At 39.2% G+C, this 14,173-nt stretch overlaps 1 protein-coding gene across 2 annotated transcripts; it reads left to right on the forward strand.

The window, feature by feature from the left end:
• Positions 1-947: 947 nt before the first annotated feature.
• Positions 948-8,334, forward strand: Tifa (TRAF interacting protein with forkhead associated domain). Of its 2 annotated transcripts, none has more exons than XM_076865012.2 (2): positions 948-1,065; positions 7,269-8,334. In XM_076865012.2, exon 2 carries the CDS (start codon positions 7,290-7,292, stop codon positions 7,842-7,844), a length of 555 nt encoding a protein of 184 aa, XP_076721127.1. In that variant the 5' UTR covers positions 948-1,065; positions 7,269-7,289; the 3' UTR covers positions 7,845-8,334. The 2 variants fall into 2 exon arrangements, with proteins under 2 accessions (XP_076721127.1, XP_076721128.1); XM_076865013.2 differs by lacking the exon at positions 948-1,065 and adding an exon at positions 4,245-4,326.
• Positions 8,335-14,173: the final 5,839 nt, after the last annotated feature.

The following is a 14,173-nucleotide window of genomic DNA, read 5'->3' on the forward strand; positions in this document are numbered from 1 at the left end:
GGTATTAAGCAAAGAGTCCCCTCATAAGGGTGTGGTTGGAGAGGAAGGGCCTGTTTGCGTGGGTGTAAGGCGCAGACACCGAGGAGTAGGTTGGAATCCTCTGTGCTTTTTTTTTTAGAAAAAAGTTTTCATTAGTACATTATGGTTCTACATTACTAGTGGGGTTCATTTTGACACAATCACACATGCATGGAATATATTTTGCTCCATTTCAACCTCAGGGTTTCCTTTCCACTTGTCCCTCCCTCCCTCCCCTATTCCCCTTACTCTACAGATCGTCCTTCTATTAATTAATTAATCAATCAATTAATTTTTATGGTGGTAGATTCGAACCCAGGGCTTCGCACATGCTAGGCAAGCACTCTACCACTGAACTAAATTTTAACTGGGGCTTTCTAGGCATACATAAAAGTGGAATTCACTGTGATCTATTCATGTGTACACATAGCATAATTTTGTCCATTTCATCCCACGGGTCCTCTCAGTTGCGAAGGAGACCTGCTCTCCCCTGGGGACTGTGATCCTGCATTCCTAGTTATCCTTAGTCACCAAAAAGGGAGTTCTGTTCCCAGCCTGCTGTGACCCCAGGGCAACCCTCCTTTGTGGGGAGAAGTAGCCCTTAATGTTGAAGGGATCTAGTTCCCTTCTTTTCAAAACCGAGCTCTCAAGTCACATGCTGTCCGGGAGTGGGCTGCTGGGGAAGGCGTGGTCATCGCTGGCACCCAGCGCCTCCAACCCGGTCACGAGAAGTCAGGCGGTGACCGGGCGGGCTTCTCCAGGGAACGTCATTGGCGGCGGTGACCAAAAGAAGGAAGGGGCTGGCGAGGGGCGGGCGGAGTCTGAAACCTTCCCGCCTCCGCCAGGCTTTATAAGCACTCGCTGGTGGGAGGTTGGGCTGCCCGGGGTCCCTCGCACCCGCAGCCTGGCGTGTCGCGCTGTCCCGGCGCCTCGGCCTGTCGCGCACACCCACCTTCTGCGTCTCACATCTGGCCCCGGGGACAGCTACCCCAAGCCTCCCTCCAGCTGCAGCCGCTCGAGAAAGTTCGCGGACCCCTGAGTCCCAAGGTACCTGCTGGTCAGCAGTCCAGGGGAGAGGTGGGGACTCCTGTTTACCCCTTAGAGAGGTCAGCTTTGTCTAGGAAGTTTTCGGGTGTAGCATGAAGTCTTCACCAGACGCGCCTGCTGGCTTGGTTTGAAGGCGGACACCTACGACACACTAAGGAAAAATGCTAGCCTGAGCCCAGCCTTGTAAAACATGGACACTTGTAAAATGGGGAGCTTCTGGAAAGTTTTGGAGATGTGGGTGTGCCTTCTTTGTACTTTGCTATATTTTGTAAGTTTTTTTTTTTTTTTTTCCTAACCAGAAAGCAAAAAAAAAAAAAAAAAAAGTGTCATGCATGAGGGTGGCAGGCGCACGGAGCATCCTAGCGTGAGTCCCTTGCCCTTGCCCCCGCCCCATGCTCTCGTTGGGGGGCGGGACCTTTCGCAGGCACCGAGGCTCCCCGGAGCGCGAGTTCCTCTGCCTGCCTGTTTCAGTTGGGTTCTTAGGAAAGTTGCTTTCTGGGACTTTCCCCAGCTTCCAGAGCAGAAATCGGAATTTCCCAAATCCCCTGGAAGCCTGAATTCACACTGTTCACAGCGGACGTCCGCAGCCTCGGACAAGTGTGGCTGCGCACGTTCCAGGGGGACAGGCCAGTCAAGCGGCCTGGGAGGAAGAAGGCACAGTCCCTGAGAACGCTGAGCTCTCTAAGGTTCTGTTCCTTCTGAGTCCGGTTTTCAGCACTCTTTTTGGAAGATCTGTGAGCGCAGCACATGTTGATTCTGCTGACAAGCTCTGCTACACTTTAGGGTCCTCCCTGATGGCTTCAAAGGGGCGCTGCAGGGTGATGACCGCCGAGCGGGTTGGGCAGGAGGAAAACTGTCTAGTTTTGCTCCCAATTTTCTCTTCCCCTCCTATAAGCTTAGAGTGGGGTATTTGTCAGGGAGAAAAGACTTGGAAAATAATGGGAATTTCCTACTTTTAATCACATATTCTCTCCAGAATATCAGTGAGGAGTTGAGGCAGAGAGAGAAGAAGGCAAAAATTTTAGAGGGGTACATTTTCCTAACACATCATCCACAAGGAATTCCATTATTACGGTCAAATTTGCTTTGTTTTGTTTTTTTTTTTTGACCAAACTCTTAAAACTTGAGAAACTTTGTTGGCATGCATGACCACCCAGGGGTGCCAAACTTTCTGTTAAACTGCTTGGACACCTGGCTACTTCTACCAAAAAAAAAAAAAAAAAAGAAAGAAAGAAAGAAAGAAAAAAGAAAAAGAAAGAAAGAAAGATCTCTGAATAACTTTTTATTTATGACATTTGAAGGCCAAACATCCTTCTGCAATGCCAGGGTAGTATGTCACTTCACTGGTTTTGCAGGACCTTGGGGGTAGGGTGTGTATGGGAGGGGTCAGAGTTGGGAGATGGCATAGCGTTGTTTCATTCAACCTCTGTGCACATATCCATTCTTCTTTTCTTTTCTTTCAGAGGAGTGGGAAGCCTTCTCTTGAACTGAATATAACCCTCTTTTCTCCAGTTAAGTGTGCACTTCCTGGTGTCCAGCTGGGGTCAGCTCTTCTTTTGACACTCAAGCATGCAACCCACATGCCCTGTTTTATTGTAGCTCTTTTGTTAAAACAGATAATACTGTTTGTCAGACATCATCAGTGTTCTTCAACTTTATGATGTCAGATTTCATAGTTTGCCAATTAATGATGCTTTGCTAATCTCCAATTCCCATAAATTCCTTAAAATTCTAAGACTTCATGATTTTTGTAAAGAAAAAAATTGTTAATGTTTGAATGATTTGTGGAATGTTTTGGGGGGTGGGTACTGGGGATTGAACTTGGGGACACTCGACCACTGAGCCATATCACCAGCCCTGTTTTGTATTTTATTTAGAGACAGGGTCTCACCGAGTTGCTTAGCATCTCACTTTTATGGAAGCTGGCTTTGAACTCATTATCCTCCTGCATCAGCCTCCAGAGCAGCTAGGATTACAGGCATGTGACACTGGGCTGGGCTATGTTTGAATAGATCTTAATGCACTTAGTGTAAAATCCCCAAATTTCAAAGTATATGGTGAAAAGTAAGTCTCCTTCCTAACCTTGGCCTGTTTCCCTCCTTAGAGATACCCACTCCACTGTTTTCACTATCTAAGCTCATTGTCCTTCTGTTCATTTGGTAGTCTCACAGATTTCAAAAAGCTTTTTTGAGCATCTGCACAGGAGATTTTTGTAAAAATCCACTAATTTATTATTTTAGTTATTTGTTAGTTTCTGCCTTTTCTGTTTTCTTTTTGACTACTTTGAAATGCCAGGGATCCAGGCTACTTTGTAACAAATATATTAGTTTCTGAGTTACTTGAAATCAGAGACTATGGTCAGAGCAGCTTCAATCAGATTAGATCAGATTAGATCAGAGACCAGAGAGCAATTTTGGTGCTCCCCAAACAACCTGCCATAGTTGCTGGTGTGTACCAGGTCCATGCTCATATTTTTTACACACAGGTTTCAGAATAACTGATATTAATGGTAACCTGGTGCTTCAGAGCATATTCCTCCAACGAGGCAGTGCTAATAACCATATTTCCCTTCCCAAAACTAGAGTCTAGGTTGGTGGCTTGCTGGCTATAGAACACACATTCCCAAGTCCTCCTTCTTTTTAGATTAACTGCTATAGTTTGTGAAGGAACTGGTAACCAAGGAGGCAGAGCTTGTAATGGTAAGTGAGGGAGCATTAGAGTTTGAATCCTGCCCTTGACACTGCATTTGTGAATAGGCTAGTATTTAAATCCTTTGAGATTCATGTCCCTCATCTGTGAAATGGTGGATCATAGGGTTCTTTTGCACATTAGGAAAGATGAAGTGGAGGCTTAGCACAGTGCTTGGCACATGTAAGACATATATAGTAAGTAAGAACCCTTGTTGTCAGTCCTTTCTTACCTTTGAAAGATAGGTAAATGCATTTGTCAACTCAGGCTACTTTATGGTGCAGTAACAAATAACCCCAAAAATCTCAGAGAAGAAGGGTTGATTTTTTTTTTTTTTTTTGCTTATGTCATGTTCTTTATGTATCTGTCTCTAGCCCTTCCCTCCAGGACCCAGGTTGATCATTAACTTTTGGAAACTTCTGATGTAACAAAGGAAAGAGAGAAGATGCAAGTATACAGTAGCTTTTAAAGCTTCTGCTTGGAGCCTGGCCTGGTGGTGCACACCTGAAATTCCAGGGACTCAGGAGGCTGAGGCAAGAGGATTGAACATTCGAGGCTAGCCTCAGCAATTTGGTGAGGCCCTAAGCAACTTAGCAAGATCCCGTCTCAATAAAAAATTAAAAAGGCTAGGAGTGTAGATCAGAGGTTAAGCACTTCTGGGTTCATTCCCTGGTACCCCCTCCCATAAATTCTTCTTGAACGTTAAATTTCCACTCATGTTTCCATTCATGTTGACATGGTTCTTAAGGGGTGAATCACCATTCTGAAGGAGTAGACCAGTCATCTTTCTAATGGATCAGAACTGGGAGGGGTAGGCCTGGGAGGAAGAGGTAGCAAATACTTGACAGTGTATGTTGGAAGGAGTCACTACTGTGTGTTCATAGGTTCATCAAACCCTATAAAAATTGATTCACACTGACCTGCTTATAGACCTTGATTTACAAACCAGAATGCCTATTTTTTCCCTTGGATAATATATCTGCCCTGGGTACAAGGTGTAAAAGCCTATATGAAGCAAACTTTTCTTGGTGGTGAATTTGCTCAAAAGACAGAATTATAAACCAAGAGCTTATATAGAAATCCAAAACCAAAAATTGGCTGTCCACAAAAAGTCTGTTTATATCCAGAATACAGAATGTTTAAATCCAGTTCTCTTTTTGGAACTGCCCAAACCCCAGGAATGAACTAGAATAATGGCAGCTTATCCCAGACAGAGCTGGAGGACACGGACAGATTCTTGCTCTTCTTTATTTACTGAATGTTAAGAGCAAATTTTTTGTTTTAAATTTTTTTCTTTAATTTTGATTTTTTAATATTGTGAAAAATTTTAAAACAAACAGGAAAACCTAGGAGGAAAGTGAAAATTACCTAGATAGCACAATAGTACATTTTTTCTTGTCAATTGCTAATTGCATCATCCCATGACTTATTATAATTATTCTCTCTTACGCTGTCTACTTCTTGAATAATGAGACTTTATTATCCTAATTAAAGCATCTTCAAATCACAGTGTAGGATGGATCAACCAGTTCTATTCATTGTGTGTTAATTCTTGCTGGCTTTGTTTTCATGATTATTTTTGTCACTCTTGGCCCAAGATTTTGAGGGTTTCTCTCACTTTTTCTACTTATAACTAGACATTTCTTTTCTCTTTGGGTAGTCCAATATGATATTACAATGTCCAAGAACTATATGATGATTGAAACTGTAAAGATAAAGATGCATTTCCAAGTAAAAAATAGTAATCTTGCTCAGCTCTGCTACTTGTTGAATAATGAAGTGAATTAATTTTGGTTTTAGCAGCATAACATTGCAAAACAGAAGAAAAGATTCTATTTTAAAAGTAAATGGTAGGGGGGCTGGGTTGTGGCTCAGTGATAGAGTGCTCGCCTAGCATGCAGGAGGCATTGGGTTCGATCCTCAGTACCACATAAATGTAAAATAAAGATATTGTGTCCACCTAAAACTTAAGGATAAATATTTAAAAAGTAAATAGCAACAAACAGAAAGGGAATAAAGTATTCTTTTTTTTTCTTTTTCAGATCAGTATAGTTTTGATACCAACATCTAATGTAGATGGCAAACAAAAAATAATGAAATATAAACTAAAAATCAACCTCACTTAAGATTATTAGTGTCAAAACCCCAAACTAGTATAAGCAGAGGTCCAGCAATACAAGCAAGAAGCACACAAGAAAAGCAGGGGATGCTTAGCATCTCTGTACACCTCATCACAACACAGATGAAAGGAACTCTGTGGAGCTGCTAAGGAGTGAGCTATATTGAGATGGGTAGAGGTGGGAAAAAAGTCACCCATGTGCACTCTTAAGGAAACAATGCAAATTCCAGAACTAAATCTACTATGTTTATATTTGTGAAAGGCTTTAGGGAGAAACATGCACACGTGGCACATGTGTGTGCATGCTCATGCTGGTGTGAGTGTGTGTGTGTGTGTGTGTGTGTGTGTGTGTGCGTGTGTGTATGCTTATGCTAGCAAGAACCAACTTTTTTAAGGTTAAAAGCAATCTTGATAGACTCTAGGAGAGAAAGACAAAGAGTTAGGGTGTGGAAAAGAGACTTCTAAATTCTTGTTTTATCGTTTGAATTTTCAAATCATATGCATGTAATTTTAAAACTAAACTAGTTTTGAAATGGCAGTTTCATGTTAAAATAACGTCAAAAATTTTATCAGTTAATACTCTTCTCTGGTTATACTACTTTAAATACTCTCATTATCAAAAGTGAACATAGGGAAGTGTAGTTGGAGGGCGCTCGAGGGCTTGGGGCTATAAGGATGTGGTTAACAGCAGTTGGTTTGTTGCTTGTGGTTAATGACCAAAAAGCATCCAGTTGCTAAAAACCATGCACAGAAATAAACAACTCCAGTACCAGTGCAGACCATGATATTTAGAACTAACTTGTGGAGATTTATTTTAAGTGTGTAATGTCTAAATTTAAAATTAAAGAATATGATAACCATTGAAAGCATTTACTATTTTCAGTCATTGGAACTCTAAGTGAGGATATAAGGAACAATATTTCAATTATTTGTTTATAACAAATTTCTTATTTAATCAGATTTCACAATTTCTAATGATATCATAATACAGTTAATAAAGTGTAGGTTTTATGGGTACATCCTCTCAGGGTATTCAAACCAGAGATTTTTTAATTCCCAATTTTCTTTTTAAAGTACAACTGTCATTTTATCTGGGCTAAAGTTATTCTGTTTCAATGAGAATGGACCTGAAATTTCCATGTCACTATGTTGTCAATAATCATTACTTGCTAATGTCCAGATTATATGTGTGGTCTTAGGGTCAAACTAGAAATGAAAAGTAGAGATAGCAAAAGGTAAGACACCAATTCCGATAGGGCTTGGTGTAAGATTTTACACATGTATTAGCTAATTGAGAGGGTCCTGTGTATTATCATCTATCAAAAAGTTTCCAGCAGAATACTAGAATCAAAGTTCTCAGGGATATGAACTAACTCTGGTGGTTTAACTGTTGCAGGCTGATCTTCTGGTGCATATCATGTCCACTTTTGAAGATGCCGACACAGAAGAGACAGTAACTTGTCTCCACATGACTGTTTATCATCCTGGCCAGTTGCAAAGTGGAATATTTCAATCCATAACATTTTATGATAGAAAGAAATTCCCCTCCACCGAAGTGATAAAATTTGGACGGAATTCCAATATCTGTCATTATGCTTTTCAGGACAAACAGGCTTCGCGAATTCAGTTTTCTCTGCAGCCATTTAAACAGTTTAACAGCTCAGTTCTCTCTTTTGAAATTAAAAATATGAGCAGGAAGACCAGTCTGATTGTGGACAGCCAGGTGCTAGGCTACCTAAATAAAATGGACTTGCCCTACCGGTGCATGATCAGATTCGGTGAGTATCAGTTCCTGTTGGAGAAGGATGATGGAGAGTCACTGGAATGGTTTGAGACACGATTTCTTTTTTCTCCAAGACCGCTCTTGCAGGAAAACTGGCCAGCACAGACACCCATACCTGAGAATGGCAGCTGTTCATCCTGTTCTACCCAAAGCCCTCTTCCTACAGAAATGGATGAAAATGAATTGTGAACCGAAGGTCTAAGAGGAGAAACATGAAGGATGAAGAACAGATTGGAGACATTCTGCTTATTAAAAGTTTATTAGTTTAGTACATCATAGTCATCTGTTAGGCTGCCAAGTTTGGGATTTGTTATTACCATCGTGTTGTTACTCATCATCTTAGTCACCTGTTGCACTTCTGGATCTATGAAGAATTAAGTGTACATTAGTGAGGGTTAGTGTGTAAAAATATCCTTGTGATGAAATTGTGTTCTCAAAATAAGGTCATATATTTTCTTTTTCTTCTTGATATCGGTTGGGATTTGCTTTTGTAAGGAATTGTATCTTGGTTTGGTCACATCATTTCACAGTTGCCATTAATTTTCAAGGTCAAAGCTCCAGGCAGGTTATTAACCGGTGTCTATAGCCTGTTAGTACTTGTAGAACCAGAGTACTGGAATGAGTTCTAGAGTTCTGTCTGCACGTCATTGTGGCTTAAATATAAGGAGAAACAATGCCTTGATTTTTCTTTATGGAATTATAGTCTGTTCCTAAGACAACAGTTCTCCTTAATCTCCTTGTCTGTATTCATAATCTAAAACTAATATTTAAACACTTTTAAAAACCACTGTGTTTAAAATTACTTTCTTACCAAATTTGAAGTTTGATTTTTATGTACTTTACAATTTCTTTTTTCTTTTTCTTTTCTTTTTTTTTTTTTTTTGTAACAGGGATTGAACCCAGGGGCAGTTTATCACTGAGCCATATCCCTATCCCTTTTTATCATTTATTTAGAGACAGGGTCTCACTAAGGTGCTTAGGGCCTCCCTAAATTGCTGAGGCTAGTTTTGAACTTGTGATCCTCCTGCCTCAGCCTCCTGAGTCGCAGGGATAACAAGTGTGCCTCAGCCCAGTTTAAATTTCAGTTTTTAACAGCATTCATGAACATAATAAAATCAAAGTTTAATTCCTTAACCATTTCTTTGAAACTTTTGATAAACGGGAAATAATTATGCTTAGGATAATTTATATAAATAAGTATATGTAAATATTTATAATAAATGCTTAAACATTTCTAAAAATTTAGCTTCAAATAAAGTTGTATTTATTTAAAACATTCACATTTCACTTCTTTTAGCTAAGTTAAAGTGAATGTTACATAAATAAGAAACATTTGATTAGATTCTAGCATTAAGAAGTGAAATTTCAGGGCTGGGATTGTGGCTCAGTGGTAAAGTACATGCCTTGCAATTGTGAGGCACTGGGTTGGGTTCTCAGCACCACATATAAATAAATAAAATAAAAGTCCATTGACAACTAAAAAAAAAGAAGAAGTGAAATTTCCAGGTTAATGAAATGTCCTGCTATAACAGGTCCAATTTTGAAAAAAGTAAACATATTCCTGTAACAGCCTTTCTAAAATATTTTAAACTTTTTGGCCTCCTTCCAATGATTGTTAGCCCAAGTACACCTTCTGTTGTTTCAGACCATCGGTTTCTCCTGGCTATAAAAGATGATGTCCAACACCTCAGCTCCTCCTCCGCCCTGGAACTATTACTGTAGAGAGAACTATTTGTCCCTACTTAAAGTGACCCAAATAACTTTCAGTTCCTGTGTCCCGTTTTTTTTTTTTGTTTTGTTTTTTTTTTTTGCTTACTCCCTGTGGTGGGCAGAGTAATGGCTTGGCCCAAGGTGTCCAGATGTCCATGTGCTAACCTCTGAAACTGTGAATGTATTGTTATGTAGCAAATGGGAATTAAGTCTGCAGATGGAATTAGGTTTGCTCATCAGTTGACTTTAAAATAGAGAGATTGTCTTAGCTTATTCTGGACCTCATAATTACAGGGTCCTTACAAATAGGAGAGGCAGAGCAAGATGTCAGAGTGATGAAATATGAGGACTTGATCTGCTGATGCAGGATTTGAAGCTGGAGGAAGGAGGCTGTGAGCCAACGATGCAGGTAGTCTCTAGAAACTAGAAAACATGCACTCGATATCTAAAAGTTGAAAAAGGCAGAGAAACCTCTAGAACACAATGAAATCCTGTAGATAACTTGATTTTAGTCCAGTGAGATTTGTGTTTGACTTCTTACAGAACTTGAAGATGATAAATTTGTTGTGAACCATTAAATTGCAATAATTCGTTATAGCAGCAAATATTCTGACCTGAAGTTATTTATCCTCTCTCTCTTCTAGTCACTAAGTTGCCTTTACTATATTATCTTTGATTGAACTTCAGAGCACTGAGCCACTAACCCACATCCCCAGCCCTATTTTGTATTTTATTTAGAGACAGGGTCTCACTGAGTTGCTTAGCACCTTGCTCTTGCTGAGGCTGGCTTTGAACTCACGATCCTCCTGCCTCAGCCTTCCGAGCTGCTGGGATTACAGACATGCACCACGGCGCTGGGATTATTATATTATCTTTTTCTGGGATTGTAACTTCCTTTCTGAGGTGGATTTACAAAGTAGGTCACCCAGGCTGTTAGCATTATTCATAGTGCAAATTGATCTTATGGTACAAGCTGTCTCTAAGCAAAGTGTATACACTCTAATGTGTAGGTTATGTAACATTCAGCCATTTTGAAAGAACTTTCCATTTGTTTCTTGTCTTTGAGGCTGATGGCTGAATGCTAAATTACAAAGTTTTAATATTAAGAAATTTCTGTATCATTGTCACTGAACCCCAAAATGTGTTAGGAGATACATCCAGAAAAACCTCATGTTCATATAAACTAGTTAATGATTTTTCCTAATGTTTATCCTGCAAAAGATTTGTTTGATTTGAGAAGTACAAGCTTCAATTAAAAAAAAAATTTTTTTCTCAATAGATTGGCAAAAGAGAGGGTTACTAAATAGTAATACCACCATTCTCCAAATAATAGAAACTTTACATAGACCAATTCTTTTAGTAATAATGGAGTAATAGGTTAGTATTAAAATTGTTTTGATTACAAAGCATAAAATCTCTGCCAGAGCTCAAAGAGGGGTTGTTAGAGGCAAGCTGAAGTACCTCACGGAACACATGGAAGGAAACCAGCAAACCTTAGTCAGGATTCAAATGCCTGCAGCTCTGCCCCACAACGAATATCAGCTCCATTCTCCTAATACATGGTGGCACAAGACCACGCGTAACTCCAAGATTTACATGTTATTGATCACTCAAAGAGAAATTGATCTCCTTATTCCAGTTCCAGGGAAGGGTCAGCTTGTCATCCCTCCACAACCAACTCTTCTTAGGTAATGTGGTCACATATAATAGCTGCTCTGGTCAGTGACCATGTGGGTAGAAAAGGCATTTTCTAAACAAAACAAAACAAAAAACCAAAAGCGCCACAGTGGACTAGGTGGGGACAAACAAAATATTGATCTTCTGCAGCTGAACTGTGAAAATTTCAACATATACCTGAAGGACTCCTTTGTCCCTAGGAATTGAATTTTCCTGTGCCAAGTTGAGAGGTGTGTTAACTGGTACTAGTGCTACAGTAACTTTTCCTGAGTCTGCAGTTTCACGACATGGTTGTGCCTTCTACTAGTGAAATCTCATGCCATACGATTCTATAACCATTTTCTAGAAAATTCTGTGTATGTTATATGATGTCTGGATTGACTTGTAGAAGCCTAACTTTTAGGCTTATATGAATGATGGTATTCATTTCTATGAAAATGGGATATGCAGTCACTTAAGCTGTACTTTAAATTATTTATATCTGTAGAAAAATTAGCCATACTCCTACTACCAGGAGATAACTGTTAACATTTTTTTTGTGTGTATAAGTGATAGCTGCTTTCATGTTACTTCAGGGTCTTTTTTGTCAGTCAAAACTTGTTTAATTAATTCCTTGAATTAGTTGTTTTGTGTTAAAATAACTGTGGTTACTATTTTATTGTATGGACCATGATTGAAACCATCAGAGAGCTTAAATTTCAGGCGGTGACCAAGGATGAAAGCTATATAAAATGTGATTGGAATTTATTTGGCTTCTAATTGCTTTGAGTTGTTCTAAAACCAATCACTCATTATTCAACTATTCATTCTACATGAAAATATTTACTTGACTTCTACCTCTTAAGTGAGGAATTTAGGATCAGGAGCTCTGAAGAAAATTAGAGAACAGTGATTTCAGCTGTTTATGGTCTCACTACTTTGTTACTGATAGAAGGCCACAAGGGATAGAGATGAACCAGTCTGGTACTGTTGACTGTCATTGTTGCTCAAAAGCCTAAAAGAAAACTTCTGACTGTCATGATAAGGTGCAACAATGGAACTTCACCTTAGGTCAAAGTGTCTTTTTATGACAGTATCACTTTGGGTATCTTTAAACAATTTTTCAACACTCAGCTAGGCAAACAAAACCCAAACTTCCCAGACCCCTCAAAAAATAATATTGACCTAACTTCTACAGGATGAAGTTACAGTGTGAGAGTAAGCTCTCAATCATATTGCCTCTGTTTATCTGTTTCTCATGTAACCTGACACTAGCTCAGGATCCTTTTCTGAAAAATAAGGATTAAAATAGTGCTGCCCTAGAAGTGTCTCTGTTTAGATCAGTTGCGTACACTTATATGGTCTCTTATCAGTATTCTACATAGCATGTTATTGTGAATAGCACTGGGCATAGTTAGCTCCTTATATTTACAGTCACATATAAAAGATTTCTGAACTATAGACGATGTTAGTGTATATTCATTCATTTAAATAATTTGTAATAATAAAAATATTCATATTAATATTTTTCTACTTTAATTTTATTTTTACCTTTAATATTACCTAAAGATATAAGAATTAGATTCAGGAAATCCATTTCTTAGATAATTCTTGTGTGATCTCACCAATCAGATAATTAACTAGAGGCACCAAGAAAATGAATATAGGATAACATTATTAATATATTTGATATCAAGTGTGTTTTTTTAAGATGACTATGTTAAAAACTTATGACTAGAACATCTTCATATAGAGCAAAATGATAATTTGGGCTTCTACTAAAATAATATATCCAATTATTGGGCTAGGTTTGTAGCTTAGGTAGGGGTAGAACACTTACCTAGCACATGTAGTGCACTGGGTTCAATCCTCAGCACGACAAAAATAAAGTTATCATGAACATATACAACTAAAAACAAAATTTAAAAAATAATATATCAAATTATTGAAAAAGAGCAGGAATAATTCCAAATTATATCATTTTAGAAGTACCTAAAGTATTCCTGGTATCTTAAATAAAAACCTTAGATTACTCCACATCCGCTCCAACTACCCCATTTCTCTGCTGAGAGCAAAACTTTTCGAAAAATATCTACACCGGCTGTTCTTCATTCTTTAACCCCTACCTCCTCCGTTTCCATCCCCTCACTTGTATAACAGATATGCATCACTCTTCATGTTCCCAGACCCAACCCTAACTCACCCATCCTCTTCTCAGAGCATTTGATATTGGTGAACCCCATCTCCTGGCATGACACCACACCTGTATTCCTCCTGAATCTTCTTTAGGCTGTTTCTCCTTCCTTTAAAGGTCAACTTTAGAGAAACTGGCCTTCTCTGCTTTTGTGCTTCCCTGGGGTGAACTCAGTTAATGGAATGACTTAAAATACCACTAACCTACTAATGACTCCCAAACTTCACCTAGACCTTCTTCCTTGAGCTATAGACCTACAACCGTAGGATCTCCTGGAGCTATAGACATACACCCTAGGATCCTCATTCAAATGTCTTATAAACAGCTCAAACTCAACTTTCAAACAGAACTCTTCATGTCCCCCACTTTCCCAAGCCTGTTTCTTCCATTACATTTACTGAGTCAAGTCAGAGCCAAGAAGTTAATGTGAGGGACAGTTACAGCTGCCATGTTGGCTCTCACACTCCCACAGATTTGGCCTTTAGGGAGACTCTGAGCTCAAACAAATTTAGATAGTTTATTACTTGCACTGATAGCAAAAACAACAGCAGCACAGTCATCTCCCTGAATCCCTTGTCCTTAGAAATGTCCCTGAGATGACACTGAACCAAAGGAATGAGAAGACAGACTACATAAGTGTAGCTGAGGGTAGTTCTGTTGTTGGGGAGCACTGTTAACTGTGGCCAAGCAGTTTCCTAGCCTATTTCTGTACATGACTAGGGGTGAGGTAGAGTCTCATTCTTCACGGGAACCATGGAATTGCATGAGGAATTTACCTCATGGCAGCCTTCTTCAAGAAAGGGAGGCAGGTGACAAATTGCCCTTTGACAACTCCTCCAAGACTATTTGGCATGTTCCAGGAAGAATCAGAGTTTTTGCCTGTGTGGTTTATGTGCAGTTATGAATAGGATAGTCTTTTATCCTCATATCCAATTCATCAGAAATTCCTACAGTTTCT

The sequence above is a fragment of the Callospermophilus lateralis genome, chromosome 8 (genome assembly GCF_048772815.1).
Source record: "Callospermophilus lateralis isolate mCalLat2 chromosome 8, mCalLat2.hap1, whole genome shotgun sequence".
Classification (NCBI taxonomy): Eukaryota; Metazoa; Chordata; class Mammalia; order Rodentia; family Sciuridae; genus Callospermophilus; species Callospermophilus lateralis.

Excerpts from the sequence above, each read along its gene's own strand:
- Tifa (XM_076865012.2), top strand. The coding sequence starts at position 7,290 with ATGTCCACTTTTGAAGATGCCGACACAGAAGAGACAGTAACTTGTCTC.